The sequence below is a fragment of the Notamacropus eugenii genome, chromosome 6, assembly GCF_028372415.1.
Source record: "Notamacropus eugenii isolate mMacEug1 chromosome 6, mMacEug1.pri_v2, whole genome shotgun sequence".
Classification (NCBI taxonomy): domain Eukaryota; kingdom Metazoa; phylum Chordata; class Mammalia; order Diprotodontia; family Macropodidae; genus Notamacropus; species Notamacropus eugenii.
The window spans coordinates 75,288,965-75,312,554 of NC_092877.1; the positions used below are offsets into that span (position 1 = coordinate 75,288,965).

The 23,590-nt window shown below is 40.1% G+C and overlaps 2 protein-coding genes across 3 annotated transcripts in view; one reads left to right on the forward strand and one right to left on the reverse strand.

The window, feature by feature from the left end:
- ADGRA3 (adhesion G protein-coupled receptor A3) overlaps positions 1 to 7,456 on the reverse strand; it is a 152,116-nt gene extending 144,660 nt beyond the window's left edge. For both annotated transcript variants that reach the window (XM_072620367.1, XM_072620366.1), the window contains exon 1: positions 6,839 to 7,456. In XM_072620367.1, the coding sequence (XP_072476468.1) occupies positions 6,839 to 7,098 (260 nt within the window). In that variant the 5' untranslated portion in view covers positions 7,099 to 7,456. The remainder of the gene's footprint in view (positions 1 to 6,838) is intronic.
- The window catches only part of LOC140511308 (cytosolic beta-glucosidase-like), a 408,352-nt gene continuing 390,453 nt past the window's right edge, over positions 5,692 to 23,590 (forward strand). The window contains exon 1 of the mRNA XM_072620370.1: positions 5,692 to 6,115. Within this exon, the coding sequence (XP_072476471.1) occupies positions 6,061 to 6,115 (55 nt within the window). The 5' untranslated portion in view covers positions 5,692 to 6,060. The remainder of the gene's footprint in view (positions 6,116 to 23,590) is intronic.

The window sequence follows — 23,590 nt, forward strand, 5'->3', positions numbered from 1 at the left end:
TCATCTTATTTATGATGTCCCACCATTCAGGTCACCAAAATCTTTTTGGATTCTATCATTCACTGTGTTAGCCACTATTTAAAGTGCAGTTTCATTAATTAATTATTAACATTATTAATATAAGCATTGACAAACATTTGTTAATCATCTACTATATGCCAGGCTCTGTGCTAGGTCCTAGGAATATAAACAATGAACCATCTACAGATGTTCAAATATGTCATCTATGTGTCAAATTTATCATCTATGTATCCAAGTACAAGATCAAAGAGAGCTGCCTGAGACAGTTCTCTAGAGACCTTTAGAGACTAATGCCAATTCTTTGGGCTCAGTCATTCAACCAGTTCTAAATCTAACTGAATATGAAATGGTCCACATTTCTCCATTTTGCCCACAAGGTTAGCATGACAGATATCATCAAATTCCTTGCAGAACATTTAGGTATGAGATGTCTATGGCATTTCCCTAACCCACCAGTCTAATAAACATATCAAAAATGAAAATTTTTAAAATTAACATTATTCATACCTAATGAAGACATGCCAACATTAAAATTAAAATGGCTTTACAATTCCTCTTTTATGATACTCCATATTCTTATGCCATTTTTTCTATTCACCTAGAATAAAATAACCTCTCCCCTGGTTCTTCTGTCCATCCAAATCCTTCCTGTTCTTCCATATCTTGCTTAAAAAAAAAAAAGTTCTCCATGAGTCAAGTCTACAGTGATCTTTATTTTATCTAACAGCCTGAATATTTTTTTCATGTCTTGTCCTCTAGATTCCTTCCTACGTAAGGAATCTTTCCTCAGTCATGTAATATGTGATATTTTTATGTTGTTGTTTTTCCTGCCCCAAAATATTCTATGTGTATGTGCATATATATACAAATATGTATATATATAAATGCCATTTCTTTCCTCACGATCCCTAGGATCTTAGCCCAATGAAATTTAGGTTCCTTAAGGCAAGGAACTGTTTTCATTTCTGTCTTTGTATCACCAGGATCTCGCATAGTGCCTGTACAAAATAGGTTTGGTCAATGTTTATTGAACTGAGTTGCTGAATTAGAGCTAAAACTATGTTTTGATTCAGACCTCTCAATGTAACTTATTGGTGTACTGAGAATTTTTAAGTGATAAAAACCTACTGCTTAATTTATTGTTGGTGTGAAAGACAGCTTTTGTTTTTTCCTTCACCATTGTTGAATAGTGTAGGGAGATTCATGAATTGCCATGAATCCCAAGGAGTCTTAACTTCTCTGTGTCATGGATCCCCCTCTGGCAGTCTATGAACCCCTTCCCAGAATAAGGTTTTTAAATGTATAAAATATAAAGGAAAGCAATTATACTGAAATAAAACTTTTTTCCACAAAAACAAATTCACAAAACCTAGATTAAGAATCTTTGATCTAACATACATCATTTACACTTAAAAATTACACTTAAAATATATATATATAAGTTTAGCCTGTTATATACAAAAGTATATAAAATATGTATAAATATATAATCACTATATTATATATATGTAACTTTAGCCTACTTATAATAGGGAAAGAGAACTTCTCTGCAACTTGAGTCTCAAAGAGTTGCCTTAATCACTGAGAGGTTAACTTAACATGCCAGCGTCACAGAGCCAATTTGGGTCAGAGGCAAAATTCTAATGTAGGTCTTTCTGATTCCGAATTTAATGAAAAAGGAATCCTAGTTCAGTGTTCTCTTCTACAGAACTCTAGTATAAATGGTAAACAGCTAGACAATTTGTTTGTCTGTAGGAATCAAAGAATAGACTGGCTTTGATAATTCAATACAAATCGTTAATAGCAGCATTGTAACAAATGCCCACCACACATAAACACCCTCATTCTTAAAAAATAAGATATTTTAAAATCAAGAAAATAAAGTAACTTCATCTAGGCCACCAGCTTTATTTAACTTAGAAATGAACAACTTAGTCCTGGCTGTTCAATCTCTGTAATAACTAAAATAATAAACATTTAAAATAGATAGACAAGTGCTGGGTTAGAGGAAAATAGGTATATTAATGCACTGTTGGTGGAGTTATAAATTGAATTTTTTAAAGCAATTTGGAAATTTAAAAAGCAAATTTGGAAAATGACCTTCTTAAAAAAGTAGTTTCGGCAGTAAGGCTTAACCTGGCATAGCTGAACTTTTTTTTTAATATGGTGTTAATTGTATTTCAATAACTTATTCTTTTTAATAATCCCATGTATTTTATCGTTTAAGAACATTGTCTGAGACTTCCAAAATTTTTACCAAACTGTCAAAGGGATCAATAATACAAAAATAGTTAAGAACCTCTGCATGCATATCCTTTGATCTGGGTAAGCCTAAATCACAAAGAGATCAAAGAAAATGAAAAAGGTCCCATATGTGAAAAAATATTTATGAAAGTTCTTTTTTTTTTTTTAGTTGCAAAGAACCAAAAATTAAGGAGATGCCCATTAACTGGGGAATGACTGAACGAATTATAGAATAAGAATGGAATGGAATACTATATTGTGCTGCAAAAAAAAATGATGAAAGAGGCATTTTCAGAGAAACTGGGAAGATCTCCATAAACTGATTTTAAAAAAATGAAATATGCAGATCCAGGAGAAAAATTATAAAATAACAACATTGTTTAAAAAAAAAAACTAGAGGGAAGCTGGGTGGCATAGTGGATAGATAGAGTGCTGATCCTGGAGTCAGGAGGAACTGAGTTTAAATCTGACCTCAGACACCTACTAGCTTTGTGACCTGAGGCAAGTCACTTAATCCAGTTTGCCTCATTTTCCTCATCTGTAAAACGAGCTGGATAAGGAAATAACAAACCACTACAGTATCTTTGCCAAGAAAACTCAGAGTCACAAAGAGTCAAACAAAACTAATTGACACAACTTAAAAAAAGAAAAGAGAGATAAAAGACTTAAAAATTCTGACCAATACAATGATTTAAGCATGATTACAGATAATTGATGATGAATGCTCCCTGAAATGTAAATTTTTTGGACCTGGTCCATGGGAATTTGTTATGCTTGAAGAGTCAAAGTTTTTGTTTTTATTTTTCTTTCTCAATGTTGCAGTGAGTCAGAAGGAAAGAAAGAAAACACTGAACTAAAAACTTAATTTTTAATTAAAATGCTAATTTAAAAATCTGAAACTTAAGATATCAAGCAATTAGGGAAAAATTCACAAGCATGTTATTACTAAAACAAGAGGAGTATATAATGAATGCAAAGCACTATGCAAACCTTAAAGCACTATAGGAATGTAATTATTAGAAGTAGTAATGATGATAAAACACATTCCCTAGTAAGAAGGTGATGGTCTATGGAAACAAAATATCACCTTCAATCACTGTGTCAACTGGTTTGGCTTAACTTTTTTTTTCATTCTAAAAGTAGGCTAAATGGGAGTGGTAAATGTAAAAAAAAAAAAATCAATAAGAGTTTTTAAAGATAAAAAAAACACCAAGTAACATAATGAAAAGAATAATTTTCCACAGGATATCAACTACATTTCAGTCTTTCCAGAAAGTAAAAAACACAAACATATTTACTAGGTATTTATCTGAATGAGGTGGGCTTCAATTTTATATTTTCAGACAAACTAAACCAAAACCTAAATCAAGGTAAAAGAAGCCAATTCAGAAGAAATATTTTTTTTAAAAAAACTTCTAAGTGTTCCAACCCTCTCCTCATGTAAGAACAATTTTAGTAAGTTAACACTTCTCCAATACTGGATTGTGTTGGAGTTGACTCCTAACACTGCATTCATCCATCCTTAAATCACTTATACCAAAGATTTTGAGTCCAAAGAATCTGGACATAAATCAATATCACTAAATGGATAGTGAATTAAAACAATTAAATTCTTTGTTCTTAAAATTATTTACTCATTTGTGTGCCCCCAAAGACTAGGAAATAATCATCAATCTAAAAGTATTTACTAAATTTAAGTATTTATCATGGGCCAACATAAACCAACCAGTTTAAACTTTACGCTCGATTAACTCAAACAGAAATATAAACCACTTACAGAAAATAACAATAACAATATTTATTCCTAATTTAGAGATGTGCATTCAGACTGAATATTCATATGAAACCTCCTCTTTTCTTTTTAAATTTCACAGTGACTTACTTGCCTGGAGTGTTTTACAGTATCTCAACTCAACAAGCACTTATTAAGCATTTACTATGTGATAAGCATTGTGTTAGGAATACAAAGACAATTAAAAAAACATTCTTTGTGCCCAAGGAGCTAACAGTTGGGGGGGAGGGGGCAGATATGGAAGGACAAAACACATATAGAGATAACATATAAAGTACGTAAAAAGGAATACAAAGTAACTGAGGAGGCTGTGAATAACTAGGGGAATCAGGAAAACCTCCATGAAGATACGGCACTAAGGAGTGAAAAGAAGCTTGACATGGGAGACATTTTTCTTAATGATACCAACCCAGAAAAGTTGGTAAAGTTAGCATACTTTGTCGAAAGCCTCACAATCCATCCACTTCTAGCATAACATTCTGAAGGAATAATTATAGTTCCTTCTCTGCACAGAGGTGGTAGATTATAGGTGCAGATGAGACACACACTGTCAAACAGAGCCTTCATTTGTTTCACTAAATTTCATTTCTCTGATACAAGAGACATTCTATGGGGGACAGTCATTGACAAATGAGTCATATTGAAAGAAAAAAACTTTTTTTAAAAGAAGTTTTTACCTATAACTCAGTTTTGATCTTGAAGAAGGAATATGACATATGCATAACTATAATACAAAAGAATAACATAAACCCCTTAGAGAGGTACAAAATGTGAGGCCAGGAAAGGTGATTACTAAACTTTTAGGTGTGTTTTAAAGAATGAGCAGGAATTTAAAGGGGCTGACAGTGAAGAGAGTGAACATTTCAGATATAAAGAAAAGCAAAAAAAAAAAAGTGAGGTGCCCATAAAACTGGAATGAAAAATGGTCTATATTGTGGGGCACAAGTTGGGTGACATTACAGAGGGACTTCAAAGGCCTGGAGCCTCAAGCTTAGTTGATAAGCAACAGGGAGCCACAGAAGTAAAGACCCAAGTATTTATTAAGTATTTATTCCATGTGCCAGGCCCTGTGCTAAACACTTGACAACTATTACCTCACTCAAGCCTCACAACAACCCTGAGAAGTAGATGCACTGATGAGGAAGCTAAGGCAGACAGACTTGTCCAGGATCACACAACAAGTTTCTATTCAGACTAATGTCTTCCAGACTCCAGACCCAGCATGCTATCCACTGCACCACACAGCCTCTAGAATTTTGAACATAAGAACGACATGACCAGATCTATGAAAAAGAAAGATTAGTCTGGCAGCAGTAAGGATGGAGAAAAGACCAATGGACCTCTTTTAAGATACTGTAGCAGTTAAGTGAGGGGTTTAGTTTAGTCATTTTTAGTCAAGACCTTTACTAATTAGGGTAATGGCAACAAAAAGAAGCAGAAGATTTACAGGTGTAGCTTGCTGGAATTAGATAACACTTTTCCAAATATGGAAATATGGTACTACTTCACCAGTAGTACCTCCTTGGAAAAAAATAGACAAATCAATTAGAGAAATAGGTTTTAGCGTAAAGATAAGCTCTGGGGGTTATTAGCCAGACACCTAGGTAGATGTGTCCTACCAATCATGTAGGTCTGAAGCTCAAGCAATCAATCCATCAACCACCACCTAGTCTGGAGACAGGTAACTTGGATGTTATCTGCCTACCAGTGATAATTAAGATAGTCGAACTAGAGCTCATTGGGATGGGGATGGGAGGACCAGGAGAGCTGGGACACTTAGATAGAGCGCCAGGCCTGGAGTCAGGGAGACTCATTTTCTTGATTCTTACTAGCTGGGTGACCCTGGGCAAGTCATTTAACCCTGTTTGCCTCAGTCTCATCTGTAAAATGAGCTGCTGAAGGACACGGCAAACCACTCCTGTATCTTTGCCAAGAAAATCCCCAGTGGGGCCTTGGAAAGTCAGACATTACTGGAAACGACTGAGCTGGCCATCCTGAAGAACATGGACTTACTCAGGGTCAGAGAAACCACCGGAAACAAAGGAGCAAACAGAGAAGGTAGGAGAACCAGAGATCTTGAAGCCAGAGTGGAAAAGAGCGTACAAAAAGGGAACAGAGAAAGAAAGAGTGCCGGGGCCAGGGCAAGGGCAATGGGAATGGGGGAGGGGGCACCATTAGATTAAGTGATCAGGAGCTCGTGGGCTACACTGGCCAGGGAAGTAAAGGCGGCAAGGGAATGGGGCAACACAAAGTGGGGGGCAGCCATTTCACAGATCAGAAAGTCCAACAGACACGAAGGCAGCAGTCAGCAAGCCACTTTCCCTACGGTAAGGGCAAAGTTGTCCGTAGAGCCACGGCCCAGCGAGAACACCCAGCTGGGGCGGAGGTCCGGCACATCCTCGGACTTTCCCCGATCATGCCCTGACTGCGCTGGCTTAGGGCGAGGACGTCCCTCCGCTGCCTGAAAACACTGGCTTTGTGTGGCTTCGAGATCTGACAACTGTTAGCGCAGAGAACGCCCAGGGAGAGCCCGGGGAAGCTCGGCAGAGGGGAAGGGGAGAAGACGATCGATTTCCAATCCGCGGGTCCTTCCCGGGCTGCCCTGGGCACACACCCCCTGGTCGCACCACGAGCCAGCGCAGACCCGGAGCAGGCTGCTTCAGACAAAAGGCACCTTGTTGCAGGCGGGGCAGCCCCACTTTTCCAAGTTGCGCTACCCTGGTTTGGGGGGCGGGTGTCCTCCTCCCCCTCCTTCCTCCTCCCCTCCCAAGGGATACTCACAAGGTGACCGTCCGGTTGGGCAGCGTGTCCGGCGGCAGGACTTGCGCCAGGTCCAGGCTGCTGCACACCACCTTCCCCTCCGCGGCCGGGGGCTTGCCGGCGCCCTTGGGCCGCCCGTCGTGCTTGCAGCCCGGGGGCAGAGCGGCGGCGCCCGGGCCGCTCTCGCACAGCGCGATCCAGAGTAGCCAGCCGAGCAGCAGGCGGCGCCGCCGGCGGCCGGGGCAGCGTCTCTCGCCCGCGGGGCCGCCCGGTCGCTTCATGCTCGGGGCGAGGCAAGGCGAGGCCGCGCGGAGAGAGGGGAGGGCGGACGGAGGGACGGCCGGGTCGGGCCGGGCCGGGCCTGGCGCAGGACAGAGGGCGGGCGGGCGGCCTGGGGAGTCAGCGCCGGGGCTGCCCGCGGGCTGGCGGCAGCGCCCGGATCCTCATGGCGGCGGGCAGCGGGCGGAGGCGCCGGGGAGGAGGAAGAGGAGGAGGCGCGGGAGGGCGAGCGCCCCCCATGCTCCTTTGTCCGGGCGGCCCGCCGAGCGCGTCCCCTCGGCTCCCCCTCACGGGAGCCCCCGGGTCATGGCCGGTCGGATGGCTCGCTGAGCGCCTTTAAATCCCGGCTCGGCTCGGGGCCGCCCCCGCCAGCGTCTCCTCCTCCTCCGGACATGGCCCGGGGACTCGGCTACCGCGGCTGCGGCTGCGGCTGCGGCTCCTCCCCCCGACCGCCTTCTTTCCCTCCCCCTCGGGCCGTCCGAGGCTCGGGAAGGAGGCAGTGGCGGGAGAGCGACGCGGCGGCCTGGGCTGGGGCGCGCGGGGCGACGGAGGGGCGGGCCCGGCCTCGGGGGGCGCGAGGGTCCGGGCGAGCTCGAGGACGGAGGGGAGGGGAGAGAAGGGAAGGGGACAGGAGAGGAGAGGGAGGGGATTGGAGGGGGAGGGAAAGGGGGGGAAGGGGAGGGGAGGGGAGGGGAGGGCAGGGGGAGGAGGGGAAGGGGAAAGAGAGGGAGAAAGTGCCAGGAGGACGGACTGTGGCGGCTGCCGCGGCTCCGAACCCCCAAACAAAGCCGCCCAGGGTGTGCTCCCGGTGGAAAGGGTAGCCCGGAGTGTGAGGGGCAAGACGGGAGCTTGGCAAGGGGGTAGGGAGTTGTGTGAACTACAAGAACCACTTACAGGAGCATGGCATCACTCACACACGCACACACACTCGTCTCCCTCTGGGCTCTCCCTTGGCCGGCTTCCACCGCCGACCGGATTTCGAGCCTCGTCTCACTTTGCCAACGGCCCCAGACTCATCCCCACACTCCTCCCCTGCCCCTGGGTGCTCGTCCATAAAAGTGCGGGAGGTTCCCCTGGACCTTCCTTGGCCCCTGCGCCATCTGCCCGCCCAGCAGTAAAGGCTCCAGGACCTTACACCCCGAGCTGCGACTCTGAGAAGGAACTTCTCACTAGTCTTGGAACTTAAGGCAGGTCCCGAGTTAGCTGCATTTCTGCTGGGAAGAACGCCTGCCACCGTCCGCCCACAGGCATTTTAAAATTGCTTGTTGGAGCTAGCTCCTTCCCCTCAAGGCCTCTTGGGGAGCATTGCTGAGAATCCTGACCACCAAGCTGAGATTGGGCGCCCTGGATTTCACATGGGGACATCGTTTCACCATTACTGTAATAGTGGCAGCAGCAGTAGTTTGCCGCTGTACAGTTAAAGTTCATACCATTTTAAACTTACTACTACAGCTAGTGTTCTCCTCACCAGCAACCCTGTGAGGCAGGTTGTGCAAATAATCTCTTTTACTAATAAGGAAAGAGGTTCAAAGAGGTGGTGACTTCACGCAGCCAGAAGCCAGGATGCCAACTTGGATCTTCTGCCTCCAAGTTTCGCACTCCTACTATTCCATTCAACAGATATTTATAAGAGATCTACTTATGTACGCAACAACAGTACTAGATATAGATAGATAGCTACCAAAAGTCAGTAAGTCGGTCAAGAAGCCAAGTGGCAAGCACTTTAGTAAGCACATACGAAAAGAAAGTACCTCTCCAAAAGCTTCCGTTCTAAAGTAGGAAGACAGGTTGTTGTGTTCCTCCTTGGTTTTCGAAGAGGACCGTGACATCAGAGAAATGATGACATAACTTGCACTCCACTTTGTTTTGAGTGAGGGAGGGCTGTACAAGATCAGAAGAAGCTGAAAGGGAGTAGGGTTGGGAAGGTGGACTTGAAGTCTGGAGAATGAAGGATGACTGCTGCCCTTCCTCAAAATGGAGGTGGCAGGAGGAATTCACCTGGGTGAAGGGAGATGATAATTATGGTAATAAATATATGTTCTAGGAACTAAGGCAATCAAAGATGAAAAATAATGTAATTCCTGCCTCAAGGACCTTATAATCTAGGGGAATGGCAGACTTCTTCTGGTTAATACCCATTGTACTTCATTCTAGCACTGTACATGACCAATCTATCTTCTTTTCTGATCATACATGTTCCTAATAAGGTGTCATCTGCAATACTCTTATGTATGAGTTGGTAATATACTGAAGTTTGCTTAGGACTACTACATCTTTCTATTGTCCTCGAGGCCATCTACAATTTTAACTCTTTTGAGATCATGGTGTTGCATAATTCACAACCATATAGCATCACAAAGGGAATGCTGTGATGTTAAATAGATAGGAGTCTTTTGAGAACAGTGTGTTATTATTTGAAAGGACTACGCAGTGTTTCAAATATGATCAAGCCCAGTCTCTTCCTCCTATTGAATTTTGTAGCCAGCTAATTGACAACGTTTATTGTAACGGATAGACTTGGTGTCAAGAAGACCTGAGAATTGATTCCTGCCTTTGATACTAGGACCATGGACAAGTCACTTAAAATTTCTGGCTCTCAGTTTCCTCAAGCATAAAAAATAGACAATACATAATACCTTAGATTTGTGGAATGACATGGATGAGAATTGTATGAAATAAAAGAAAAAGCAGAGATTGGATGCTATTGACACTGATTGACAAAGTCCTAGACTTGGTCAGTACCTCAGAGGTCAACTAGCTCAACCCAAACATGACAAATAATTTTTACTACAAACAATATGCCTTAAAAATAGTCACCCAGCCTTCTCTTGAAGACCTGCATAGAGAGGAAGCCATTTTCTCCAAAGGCAGCATGTATTGCACTTCTGGATTGCTTAATTTTAGCAAGTTTTTTTTTCCTTTTTTTCTTCACCTCTTTGAAACTTCTTAGCTATTGTTTTTACTTCCATCTTCTGGGGTCAAGAAAGATTAGTCCAATCAACTCTCCTATAAGACATACTTGAAGACAGCTATCATATCCCTCCTTAAATAGAACTGGGCCTGGCACATATTGATTGCCATACTGCAATATGGCAGAATACAGCAAAACTATCACCAGCCTAGTAATAGACACTCTTTGCTCTCCGTGTATTCTAAGATAGAACAGTTCTTAGAAGATCAGAGGATTTAAAAGAATAAACATGAACTCAGTATTTAAAGAAAAGAAGGATTTTTTAAAAAGTGGAAATGAGGTAGAAGAAAATTTCAGAAAGGAGAAAGGCCCAATTAAGTGGCACAGTAGATACTGAGTCTGAAGTCAAGAAGACCAGAGTTCAAATGTAGCCTCAGATTCTTATTACAGTATAACAGTGGGCAAATAACTTAACCTACAACTGCCTCAGTTTCCCCAACTATAAAAGGATAGTAAAAGCTGCCTTGGGGGCTACCTAGTGTCGTGAATAGAGAATTGAGCTTAGAATCAGGAAAACTCACCTTTCTGAGTGAAAATCCAGCCTCAGACACTTACTATGTAACCTTGGCCAAGTCCTTTAACCCTGTTTGCCCCATTTCATCTTCTATAAAATGAGCTGGAGAAGAAAATGCAAGCCACTCTAGCATTATGTTCTATTATATTTTTTAAATTTTTTATTCATTTTAAACTTAAATACAAAAAGAACCAAAAAGATCATTTTCATATATATAGCACAACACGAAAAGAAGATTCAACATGAAACCATGAATCTCCTTTTTGCAATATTTAAGGAAAAAAAACTGTGATAAATACTACATATCATTTTCAAAACTACCCTGCTTTTCTGTGCTTCTTTTGGAGTTTTCTTTTGTTCTATACTGTACATTTTTATTTTTTTCTCTCTCTCCTTTCTTACTCCACACTAGAAAAGGTTACCATTTGACACACACACATACATATATACACACACACACACACACATACACACATATATGTAAAACCATACTATACACACTTTTATTTACCATTTCTTTCTCTGGATGTGGATAGTATCTTCCTTCATAGGTCCTTTGTAGTTAATATTTATCATACTTAAAATAACAGTTCAGTTTTTCTTCACATGATATTACTCTTACTTTATATGACATTCTCTTGCTAATGCTCATTTCACTCTTCCATTATTACATGCAAGTCTTTCTATGTTTTTCTAAAAATAAACCAGCTCATCATTTCTCTTTTGGTTTGGTTTTGTGATTTCTTGGTTTCTCATTAAGTCATTAGCCTCCATCTGTTTCATTCTAATTTTGAAAGAACTATTTTATTCAGTGAGCTTTTGAACCTCCTTTTCCATTTGGCTAATTCTGCTTTTGAAAGCATTCTTCTCCTCTTTGGCTTTTTGAACCTCTTTTGCCAATTGAATTAGCCTATTTTTCAAGGTGTTATTTTCTTCAGCATTTTTTTGGATCTCCTTTAGCAGGGTGTTGACCTGCTTTTCACACTTTTCTTGCATCTCTCTCATTTCTCTTCCCAGTTTTTCCTCCACCTCTCTAACCTGATTTTCAAAATCCTTTTTGAGCTCTTCCATGGCCTGAGCCCATTGAATATTTATTTTGGATGTTTGGGATACAGAAGCCTTGAATTCTATGTCTTTCCCTGATGGTAAGCATTGTTCTTCCTCATCAAAAAGAAGGGGAGGAGATATCTGTTCACCAAGAAAGTAACCTTCTATAGTCTTATTTTTTTCCCCCCTTTTCTGGGCATTTTCCCAGCCAGTTACTTGACTTCTGAGTTTCCTTTCCACACCCAACTCACCTCCAGATCCACCCAGCCAGGGCTTGGGGGCTGAGATTCAAATGCTGCTTCCCAGCCTCAGGGCTTTGGGTGGGGGCGGGGCTGCTATTCAGTGTGAGATTAAGTTCAGGTGCTCAGGTGGGAGCAGGGCCACCATAAGGGGCTCAGTTCCCTCAGGGGGTTTACTCAGAGACCTTCAACAATGGATCCAGGCTCCTGCCTGCTTTGGGAGCCCCTGTCTGCTTTCACCTCCGCTGCTGCCTCCCAAGGGGCCTGAGTTATGGAGACACCCCGCTCCTCTCTCAGTGAGCCAAAGAGACTCTCTCACTGACCTTTGGCACCTGTGGATGGAGGGACCTGCTCGGCTGCTGGAGATTCTGTCCCTGAAGCCTGCTCAGATCTGGTCCTCTTGGTGCTGCGGCCAGGGCAGGGCTGGGCTCTGCTCCAGGTCCAGTGTGGGACGGACCTTTTAGGTCAGCTTTTCAGGTCTCTCTGGAACAGAAATCTCCTCCCCTCCATTGTTCTGTGGCTTCTGCTGCTCCAGAATTTGTCGGGAGTTCTTCTTTACAGGTATTTTATGGGCTGTGGGTTTGGAGCTAGCATATGTGTATCTTTCTACTCTGCCATCTTGGCTCCTCCCCACCAGCTCATCATTTCTCATAGCACAGTATGTATTTTTATTTTTTTTTATAATTTCTAGAATTTGGGAAGAGCCAAGATGGTGGAGTAGAAAGATACACATATGTTAGCTCCTATCCCACAGCCCATAAAATACCTGTAAAGAAGAACTCTCAACAAATTCTAGAGCAGCAGAAGCCACAGAACAATGGAGTGGAGGAGATTTCTATCCCAGAGAGACCTGAAAGACCAACAGGAAAGATCTGTCATGCACCAGATGTGGAGCAGAGCCCAACCCTGCCATGGCCATGCACCATCAAGAGGAGCAGATCCGAGCAGGCTTCAGGGACAGAATCTCCAGCAGCAGTGCAGATCCCTCAACCCATAGGCACCACAGGTCAGTGAGAGTGTCTTTTTGGCTGGCCAAGAGGGGAGTGGGGTGTCCTCATAACTCACTCCTCCTCAGGTGGCAGCAGTAGAGGCAGCAGCAGACTGAGCTCCCAAAGCAGGCAGTAGCCCACATCCATTGTTGAAAGTCTCATCATAAACCCCTAGAGGGAACTGAACCCCTGTGTGGCAGCCCTGCCCCTACCTGAGCAGCTGAACTTAATTTCACACAGAATAGCACCCTCGCCCCTGTCAAAAACCCCTGAGGCTAGGGAGCAACTCATATGAATCTCAGCCCCCAAGCACTGTCTTGGCAGAGCTGGAGACCAGGAGGTTGTGGACAGGAAACTCAGAAGTCAAGTAACTGGTTGGGAAAATGCCCAAAAAAGGGAAAAAAATAAAACCATAGAAGGTTACTTTCTTGGGGAACAGGTGTCTCCCCCCATCCTTTTGGATGAGGAAGAACAAAGCATACTATCAGAGGAAGTCAAGGCCTCTGCCTCCAAAGGGAACTTAAATTGGGCTCAGGCAATAGAGACCTTAAAAAACAAGTTAGCAGCTTACTAAAGGAGAACCAAAAAATTGCTGAGGAAAATAACAGCTTTAAAAAGAGGCTAACGCAATTGGAAAAAGAGGCCCAAAGAGCCAACGAGGACAAGGAGGTTTTAAAAAGCAGAATTACCCAAATGGAGGAGAAGGTTCAAAAACTCACTGAAGAAAATAATTCATTGAAAGAGAGAATTGAGTTCAGGGAAATGAATGACTGTGAGTTAAACCAAGCAGTTAGTAAATAAAACCAAAAATTTGAAAAAATACAAGATAATGTGAAACATCTCACTGAAAAAACAACTGACCTGGAAAATAGATCCAGGAGAAATAATTTTAAAAATTATAGGACTACCTGAAACCCATGATCAAAAAAAAAGAGCCTAGACATTATCTTCCATGAAATTATCAAGGAAAACTGCCCTGATGTTCTAGAATCAGAGGGCAAAATAAAGAAACTCCTAGGAATATTGTGGCCAGATTTCAGAGTTCCCAGATCAAGGAGAAAATACTGCAAGCAGCTAGAAAGAAACAATTTGAGTACTGTGGAAATACAATCAAGATAACTCAGGATCTGGCAGCTTCAACATTAAGGGATCAAAGGGCTTGAAATGGGATATTTCAGAAGCCAAAGGATCTGGGATTGAAGCCCAGAATCACCTACCCAGCAAATCTAAATATAATACTTCAAGGGAAAAAATGGTCATTAAATGATATACATGACTTTCAAGAATTCGTGTTGAGAAAAAGACCAGATCTGTATTTAAAAATTTGACATCCAAAGACAAGAATCAAAAGAAGCATGAAAAGGTAAACAGAAAAGAAAAATCATAAAAGACTCTCTAAAGCTGAACTGTTTACATTACTACATGGAAAGAAAATATTTTTAACTCTTGAATCTTTTCTCAGTATTTGGGTAGTTGGAGAGATTGTACATATACACATAGATAGATAGAGAGTACAGGGTGTGTTATATCAGAAGAGATGATATCCACACACAAAATAAAATAAAAATTAAGGAGTGAAGAAGGAAAATTCTGGGAAGAGAAAGGGAGTAATGGAACGGGGTAGGCTATAACTCATAAAAGAGATAAGAAAAATCTTATTCAATGGAGGAGATAAGGGAGAAGGGGAGGGGGGGGAATAAAGCTACTCTCCCCACATGTGGCTGAAGGAGGGAATAACATGCTCACTAAATTTGATATGAAAATTTATGTCACACCATAGGAAAGTAGGAGAGGAGGCAACAAGTGGAGTGAGGGGAATGTTAGAAGGGAGGGCAAATGGGAGTAGGGAGTCACTAGAAATAAACACTTTTGAGAAGAGACAAGGTCAATTGTAGGGGGGGGAATAAGGGGAGATAGGGTAGGACAGAGGGCAATATAATTAGTATTACACAACATCATTATTATGGAAGTCTTTTGCAAAAGAACACATATTTAGTCTGTATTGAATTGCTTCCTTTCTCAGTGGGGCTGGGGAGGGAGTGGGGGAGGGAGAGAAGTTGGAATTCAAAGTATTAGAAACAAATGTTGAGAATTTTTATCGCATATAATCTGGAAATAAGAACTACAGGAAATGGGGTATGGAAATTTTTCTTGCCCTGCAAGAATATAGAGAATATGGGGATAGGAGAGGGGTGGGGTGTGATGGGGGGGGAGGGTACATTGAGGGAAGGAGCAATCAGAATGCAAGGTATTAGGATATGGGGGGAGAGGAGTGATGGGGTGAAAAATTGAACATGTTACAAAGTAAAGTAAAAGCAATTAGTATTAAAACAGTAGACTGAATTAATTACTGAGAATAAATCAATGACATCTTTAGTTTGGAGAAAAGAATTTCAGTCTAAATTTCCTAGAGGAAGGTAACCTTCGGTAAAATTTGGCAATGATGGAAAAGTCAAGGTTTTAATGGTAAATTTGATATTACGATTGCCATTTAATCAGGAACTAGAACATGTATAAGGTGATCTCAAGGGAAGGGTGGGAGAGTGGCTGTTCAGCATGGGCTGAGGTGGGATTCTCCTGACTCATTTTCCCCACTGACACCTGGCAGACTTTAAGCCTGACTGAATGCAAGTTGATAATCTAATCCTGCCTGGAATTGACATGAAATTGGGGAGATATTGTATCCCTGCAATGTCCCTACTCTTGGTGGCAATTTCCTATAGTCAAAAAGTTTGTAAGCTTAATACCATATCTATTCAATTATAGATTACTGGTAGGGGAACATTCGAGGTTGTCTAAAATTAAGCTGTTAGGCATAGGACTTTAGACCAACAACAATAAGTTAGGGTCCTTTAATTTTTAGTAATACTGTGGAGACAATTAGGTCAAGAGCTTGTGAAGTTAGCAATATAAATATTATTTGTGTCTTGGTTAATGTTAAAAAAAAAAATTCTTTTGTGGTCCATATTGTAAATGCTTTAAAAAGAAGTATCACCTGACCAGAAGTTTGAATTGCTTTTATCTGTTATAAACTGTGTTAAAAATAAATTAAAAAAAAATTCTAGAATGTCAGCTAAGCATCATCTACCTTGCAAAACTGAGTATAGTCCTTCAGGGAAAAAAATGGATATTCAATGAAATAGACTAAAGACTTTCAGTTGTTCCTGATGAAAGTACCAGAGCTGAATAGAAAATTTGTCTTTCAAATACAAGACTCTACAGATGCATTAAAAAAGTAAATAGGAAAGGGAATCATAATGGACTTAATAATGTTAAACTGTTTATATGCCTACTTGGGAAGATAATATTTGTAACTCATAAGAACTTTCTCATTACTAGGGCAGTTAGAAGTAATATATAGAGACAGATAGCACAGATATGAGTTGAATATGATGGGATATGTAAAAACAATAAAATGAAGGGGTGAGAAAGAAGAATGTACTGAGAGAAAGGAAAAGGTAGAATGGGGCAAATTATCTCACATAAAAGAGGCAAGAAAGAGCTTTTACAAGGAGGATGAGGGAGGTGGTGGGGAACTCTTGAACCTTGCTCTCATCGGAATTGGCTCAAAGAGGGGAAAACATACACAGTCAGTTGGGTATAGAAATCTATCTTACTATGCAGGAAAGTAGGAGGAGGAGGGTATAAAAGAAGAATGGGTGGGGTTGATAGAAGGGAGGACAAATTGGGGGAGGTGGTAGTCAGAGTCAAAATACTTTTGAGGAGGGACAGGGTGAAAGGAGAGAAAATAGAATAAACAAGGGGAAATATGATAGGGGGGAAAAGATGAAGGGAAATAGCAATCATAACTGAAAAAATTTTAAAGCAACCTTCTCTGATAAAGGCCTCATTTCTCAAATATATAGAGAACTGAGTCAAATTTATAAAAATAAGAGCTATTCCCCAATTAATAAATACTAAAAAGATATGAACAGTCACTTTTCAGATGAAATAATCAAAGCTATCTATAGCCATGGTAAAAAAATAAATAAATATGCTCCAAATTAATATTGATTGGAGAAATGGAAATTAAAACAATTTTGAGTACTATCTCATACCTATTAGATTGACTAATAGGACAGAAAAGGAAAATGACAAATGTTGGAGGGGATGTGAGAAAATCAAGGCACTAATGCACTATTGGTGGAGTTGTGAACTGATACAACCACTCTGAAAAGCAATTTGGAACTATGCCCAAAGGACTAGAAAATCATGCATACTCTTTGACTCAGCAATGCCACTTCTAGGTCTGTATCCCAAAAGAGATTTTTTTAAAAAAGAAAAAAACAACAGTATATACAAAAATAATCATAGCAGCTCTTTTCTGATGGCAAAGAATTGGAAATTAAAGGAATGTCTATCAGTTGGGGCATGGCTGAACAAATTATGGTATATGGTTTTGATGAAATACTATTGTACTATAGAAAATGAGAAGAATGTTCCCAGAAAGATCTGGAGAGATTTACATGAACAGAAGTAAAGTGAAGTTGCTTGTTGTCTGTACTTCTTTCTGGAAGAGGACCATGACATCAGGGAGGTGATTCCAAGACATGTAAATCAATTGAAATTAAGGAAGGACGGCTATGCAAAGTCACCAGCCTCACTTTCTCCTCCTGAGCCATCTGGGTCCAGTGGCCAGATATAGATCAGAGCAAGTGGAGATGGCCCAGGATATAGTGGGGGACTTTGGCCTTTTCAAGTTGAGGTTTTTCATAGGTCGTAGTTTGACTGAGGCAGCACCCATTCAATGAAGGAGGCTTAATAAAAAATGAGGCAAAGAATGGCCTTTTTAAAAAAAAAATAAATCTGGGAGGGGAACACCCTCAAAATTTATAGCCAAAACTGAAACAATTGTTATTTACATTCATTCTGAGACAATCAGGGCACAAACAGTGAGGAAGTAGTGCTTGGGCTGAGACAAGAGTGATTTGGGAATAAGGCTGGGCTTAAAAAGCCAAAACAAAAACCAAAAATGGCATCAACTACAAAAGGAAGTGAGTAGAGCCAGGAGAGCATGGTGCACAGTGATGCCAATGCTATCAGATGATCAACTGTGAATGACTTGGCTATTCTCAGTAATACAGTGATCCAAGACTGTCAGGCCTAGAGGCCTAAGGGCTACCCGAGTCTTACCTTACCTATCACAGGTCTTCGGCTGGCCAAACCGGATAAACGTATGAGAGAAGAGACTTTCCAGAGTCGAACAAGGGTTAGGCTTTATTCAGGGTCTTGGTTACATGTGCAGGGGGAACTCTTCCTGAGGAGAGAGAGAAATCTCTCTAGGAGGCAAAGATCTTACAGTAAGAGAATGGAAGCGGAAGTGGAAGTGGGGAGAGAGGGGAGAGGGAAGAGCGAAGAGAGGAGAGAAGGAAGAGGGGCCTTCTGTCCTCTAAGGGCCCCTCAGCTCTAAGAGCACCTTCAGGCTTTCCTGACCCTACTTAAGCTCTCCCGCATAGTTTGCACCTGAACACCTGCTTCTTAGACAACAATAGGTGTGCTCAGACCCCGGGCCAATCTCGAGGGTGGGGATGCTCTCTCCCAGCACGTTTCCCACGGGAAGAGGCGGAAATGCACGAGATAGCCCGGTCTCACACCTCAATTCCCTGCTGTTCCCTGGGGGGCCTCATGAGAACTCTAAGGTTTAGAAGTCCTCACCTTTACCTGCCCGAGACTGTCCACATGGAACTGAGCTTACACCCCCAACACAAGACAACTCTGAAGGACATTTGATGAAAAATACTATCCATCCTCTGAGAAAGAACTGATGGAAGTCTGAATACAGATCAAAGCATACTTTTTTTAACTTTCTTAAATTTTCTTGGGTTTTTTGGGGATTGGTGTTTTCTTTCACAACATAACTAATATGGAAATATGTTCTGTATGACTGCACATGTATAACCTATATCAAATTGCTTACTTTCTCATTAAGGTAGGAGAGAAAAGAGGGAATATTTCCCAATTATATTTTAATCTGGTTCTTGCTTTTTTTCTGACTATGGGCTGTTTGATACCTTTGCTCAGATCTCTGAGAAAGCATGATTGAAAATTGATAAGAAAGTAGTAAGGAATTGGGATGAGCATCAATAGAGAGGGTATCCATATAAAGGAAATCATCAAATTATTGAGTACTTATCATGTAAAAGGCACTATTCTTTAACAGAAACAGAAAACAACATTTGCTAATCCAAATTCACATTTCAAATAACTTGACAAGTTTAACACCTCTGCAGATGTCCTTCCTATCCTGAGGTCTTATCATGCTGTGAAGGTGATTCTGCATTCTCCAAGATAGTGCCAATGAAATACAAGCTCTGATAGATTCTTAGAAAATAGTGTACGCTAGCAAGTTCAGTGTGAGACAGCTCAGTCCCAGTCAGATTCTTCTAATACATTCCAAATTCTAGTATCCTTTTGCAATGTAAGCCAAGGTCATCTGCTGCATTCTGGGCCATCAACAATCATCTTGACTTTTCTCTTGCCACTGATCTTCTATGACTCTGGAGGAAAGAGTGAAGTTGACAACTTAGAGCAGCTATGCCTCACTTAAATCCACCTTTGTGATACCATTGGTCTTTGAAAGAACAAACATCAACAATTTCCTTTGTAAACAATCCTTCATAAAAACCCAAATCCAAGTAATCCAAAAATATCCTTCAAAATTATTTTTAGCTCTAATATATGTATTGAGGGAAGTTAGGAAAACAGAGGGAGGAACCAAGACAAAGATGAATGGAGTGAGGCAGTATATGCAGTTGAAGGAGGCACTTTGGGGTGGGGAAGGAATCAGGACTCATGATTGAAGTGTGGCAAAATTGTAAGCTTGAGAATGTGTGGTAACAAATGATTGGTAGTCTCAAAGCACTGAGTATACATGTGATAGATAGATAGATAGATAGATAGATAGATAGATAGATAGATAGATAGATAGATAGATACATACATACATACATACATACATACATACATACATAGATACATACATACATACATACATAGATACATAGATACATAGATAGATACATAGATACATAAATAGATGACAGACAGACAGATAGATAATCCCACCCTGATTATGACTTTGTAGTGCGTTACAGTTAAACAGTGAATTAACGATTTTGTTCATACTGTTGTTTTTCTGCTCTGTGTTTCATATAACTAACAGTTTCCGTCTTCCTTAGGATCTATTAGCACATCAAAGCCTATTTCTTGAACAAGGGAAAAAAATTAAGACACTTTTGTTTAGCCATTTCTTCCCAAAGCTAATTATTACATTGGTTTTTATCACGGTTCTGAAAATTAAGAACTCCTAAAGACTTAAATAAATAAAACATCAGGATGAGAACAGAAGTGTCAAGTCAGTTATAATCTAACAATTTTTTGATCATTGGTGCACACTGACATTAAACTAGTTTACAAGAACATTTTTAGGTATCTGGGAACTCTTTGAAAGGGCTTCATGTTGTAATTGCTTTCTCATAAATCTGGTCACATTTTGATTTAAACAAGTCACTCAAGCATTATATCCTTCTATTTTCCCACATGTAAAATAAGGGGATAATAACCCCTACCTCCTTTGCAGTGTTAATTGAGTGTTAATAAATAACACTGTCAAGGAACCACTAGGGGTGGAACAGGTAAAGGGAGAGACCAGGGAACTACTAGGCAAACATAAGGTATCATTAAAAGCATTATTACTTTTAATGTATTAAAAAGATTACCTTTAATCTTTGATGACACTACTTTGCAATTATATAATGTACTCCTTTCATCTCTGCATCTCTAAGTTCTACCAAAATAAGTGCTATAATTACTCTTTTACCAAATTCAAACTAACAAAGCACTGAGGAGACAATTATCCAGATAATTCAGGAAAACTCTACTTTCTCTGAATTATTTTATTTTTGCAGGGTTTCATTTGTTCAACTTAATACTTTAGTTCTCTACTTCCCCTTGCTAGGGAAGATATGACTCTACCCAGATAAATGTACTTAGTGTTCTATTGTGGTAATTAAAATAAGGCAAAAAGTAATGGGAATTTCTGTCTATTTGTTGAATAAATAACAATTGAGTGTCTTCATATAGCACTTCAAAGTTTGCTAAGTCCTTATTAAAGCGTTCCCACAACCTTGTGAAGCAAACATTATAGTAGTTTTACAGAGTCAAGCTAGGAGTCAATAAGTGATATGTTCATAGTTGTATAGCAAATGTGAGAAGTAGAATATGAACCCTGGCCTTCCTGGTTCCAAATCCAAAAGGCGGTTTACTTTGCCATCCAACTTCCCCCCAAAGTGTCAGAAAGGGCCAATGGATATTGAGTTAGAACTCAGTCACAAGGCAAAGAAATGCCATCAATCTTGATTCCTGGCAAGTCTTTCTGATTATTGGGGAGAGCTACCTATTGGGCGTTAACTCAGAGAGGTTAACAGCTCTTATTTAATAGGAAGACTGCAGCTTAGCAGCTATTTCAAATTAACTAGTTCCATTGCTTAGCAGAATAACCAGTGAATTATTCTGATCATTTATTGATACAAATTCCACAAAATGCCCCATCTACAATTTAAATACAACTGTAGAAATGATTTCAAACTGTTCATATGACTCCATTGATAAGTTTAAATTATCTATTAGCAATTACTAAACAACCCTATGCATTGTTATTGCACTGTTTTTAAAAAGTTTCTTCAGTTTTCTGCTTCTTATAATTTTTCAAACTTTCGTTTTAGTTGGAACTTAGTATATTTGATCTCAGCTATAAAAATGTTTAGATCATTCATAGTAATTTAATTCAATGCACATTTATTTAAAAAACCTACTGTTTTCAAGGAACTCTGCCGGTCCCATAGATCCTTCCAGTATTTCAGTAGAGCTAGATCTTTGTTCTCATGTTTGTGGTTATGCCCTTATACCTTCTTATCCTGTAAGATTCATGTCCATGCCTTATCATGAATCTTCCATATAATACTGACCCACCAAACTAAAGCCCTTCTTCTACATCTTTTAGCATTCCATGGGTACTATTATATCACTGAGGCTGTTCATATGTTAACCCTCACTGTTAATATGTGACTGATCTACATTCTTTTCTGATCATGAAATTCCTTGATAATATCTTTTATACTTTCTCTTGTACATAATCCATTATTGATAGTATACTACAGCCTATTTGCTTCAACTGTCCACTTTTCCATTTTTCTTTGGGTCACCCACAATTTTGATTCTCATGTATTATTCTGCTCCACCAATCTCAGTCAGATAGCATTGCCAGGAAAATTTTGACACTAAAAAGATGGAATTTCATATAAGAAGAAGAAATTGGGTTTATTGAAAAGAACTGCACATTTTCCCAGATGAAATCCAAAACTCTTATCTTCCTCATATTCATTTCTAGGCCCAACTCAGTTTCCTCCCACAGTGTCTGTTCAAGATAGAGATATTAATGGACCAGTTAAATGGGCTTCCTATCCTATTACATGTCACAGTTGAAACCAAGAGGTCTCCAAAATTTTGTTCATGTAGCCATATCATTTTAAAAAATGTTTGAGCATGTACTCCCAATGTATATGTATTTAACTTCTTTATAAATCATATGCGTGTTATTTCTGTACTAATAATCTACTTTATAAGATTTGTCCCCAAATAGAAATGTAAAGGGATGAGATAAAGATGAAATATTTGGGAAATATTTCATTTATTCATGCTATAAAAAACGTTTCTTCTCCCTAATATGTTATCATGAGTGACTCTTTTTTTGAGAGCAATGTGATTCAATATACTTCACTACTTTGGAAAACTTGGCTTGATATTTTGTGATACTACAATTTGAAGGTCTGGTTCTAAGTTCGGTTTGTATGTACCTCTAAACTTGCTTTCAATGCCTCTCATACCTGAAAAAGGTATCTCACAAAGATATGTAAATCCAAATGGAAGCAATGCATAGGTGGCTGCACTTGCTAAATCATGATGCTCATTTTTCAGTCCCATCCAGCAATTTTGCAAAAGTTTTTGTTAAAACGTATTTAATTAATCACCTTCTTTCCAAATGTCAATCAGTTGTTCTTTCCAACTGATTGAAAGGCATTGCACCTTTTAAGTGTTCAAAACTCACTGACACTCTTAGTGAAACTTTGTTAACTGGTTAGAGATCTGTTTCCCATTTTTTTCCTACGGGCAGATATGAGATACTTTACAAATAACACAACTGCATCAGGTTGATCAGCCCAGAAAAGGGGCAGTCAGGTAAAGAGGATAGTCAACAGTGTGAAATGCTACAAAGAAGTCAAGAAGGATGAAAACTGAAAAAAGCCCAACAGATTTGTCAATTAGTAGGGAATTTTGAAGAACTCTGTTTTAGTTGAAGACAAAGATAAGAAATAAATTGAAAAACTTGAAATATAAAAGGATAGGGTGCCCTCTATGGAGATAATCATGTTCAGGAGAATGGTAAATTTCAGAGAAGCAATAAGGAGATTATATTTGTAATGCATATTGCAACTGATACCTACTTACTGATCCTTCCCACTAAAAATGAAAAGTTGTTGAGGGGAGGGTGGGATAATCCTCATTAGACACTGTCCAGGGGTATGGATTCTCCTTTGGCAGTCACAAAGTGTTGGGGAGCCAGGTAGGGTATGAACATGCGGAGAGCAGGGATCAGGGTAGGGAATTTTATCTACAACTGTTGCAGGTGCTTGAGTTCTGAGTTAGGTTTTAACTGCTTTTAGAGGGTGACACTGA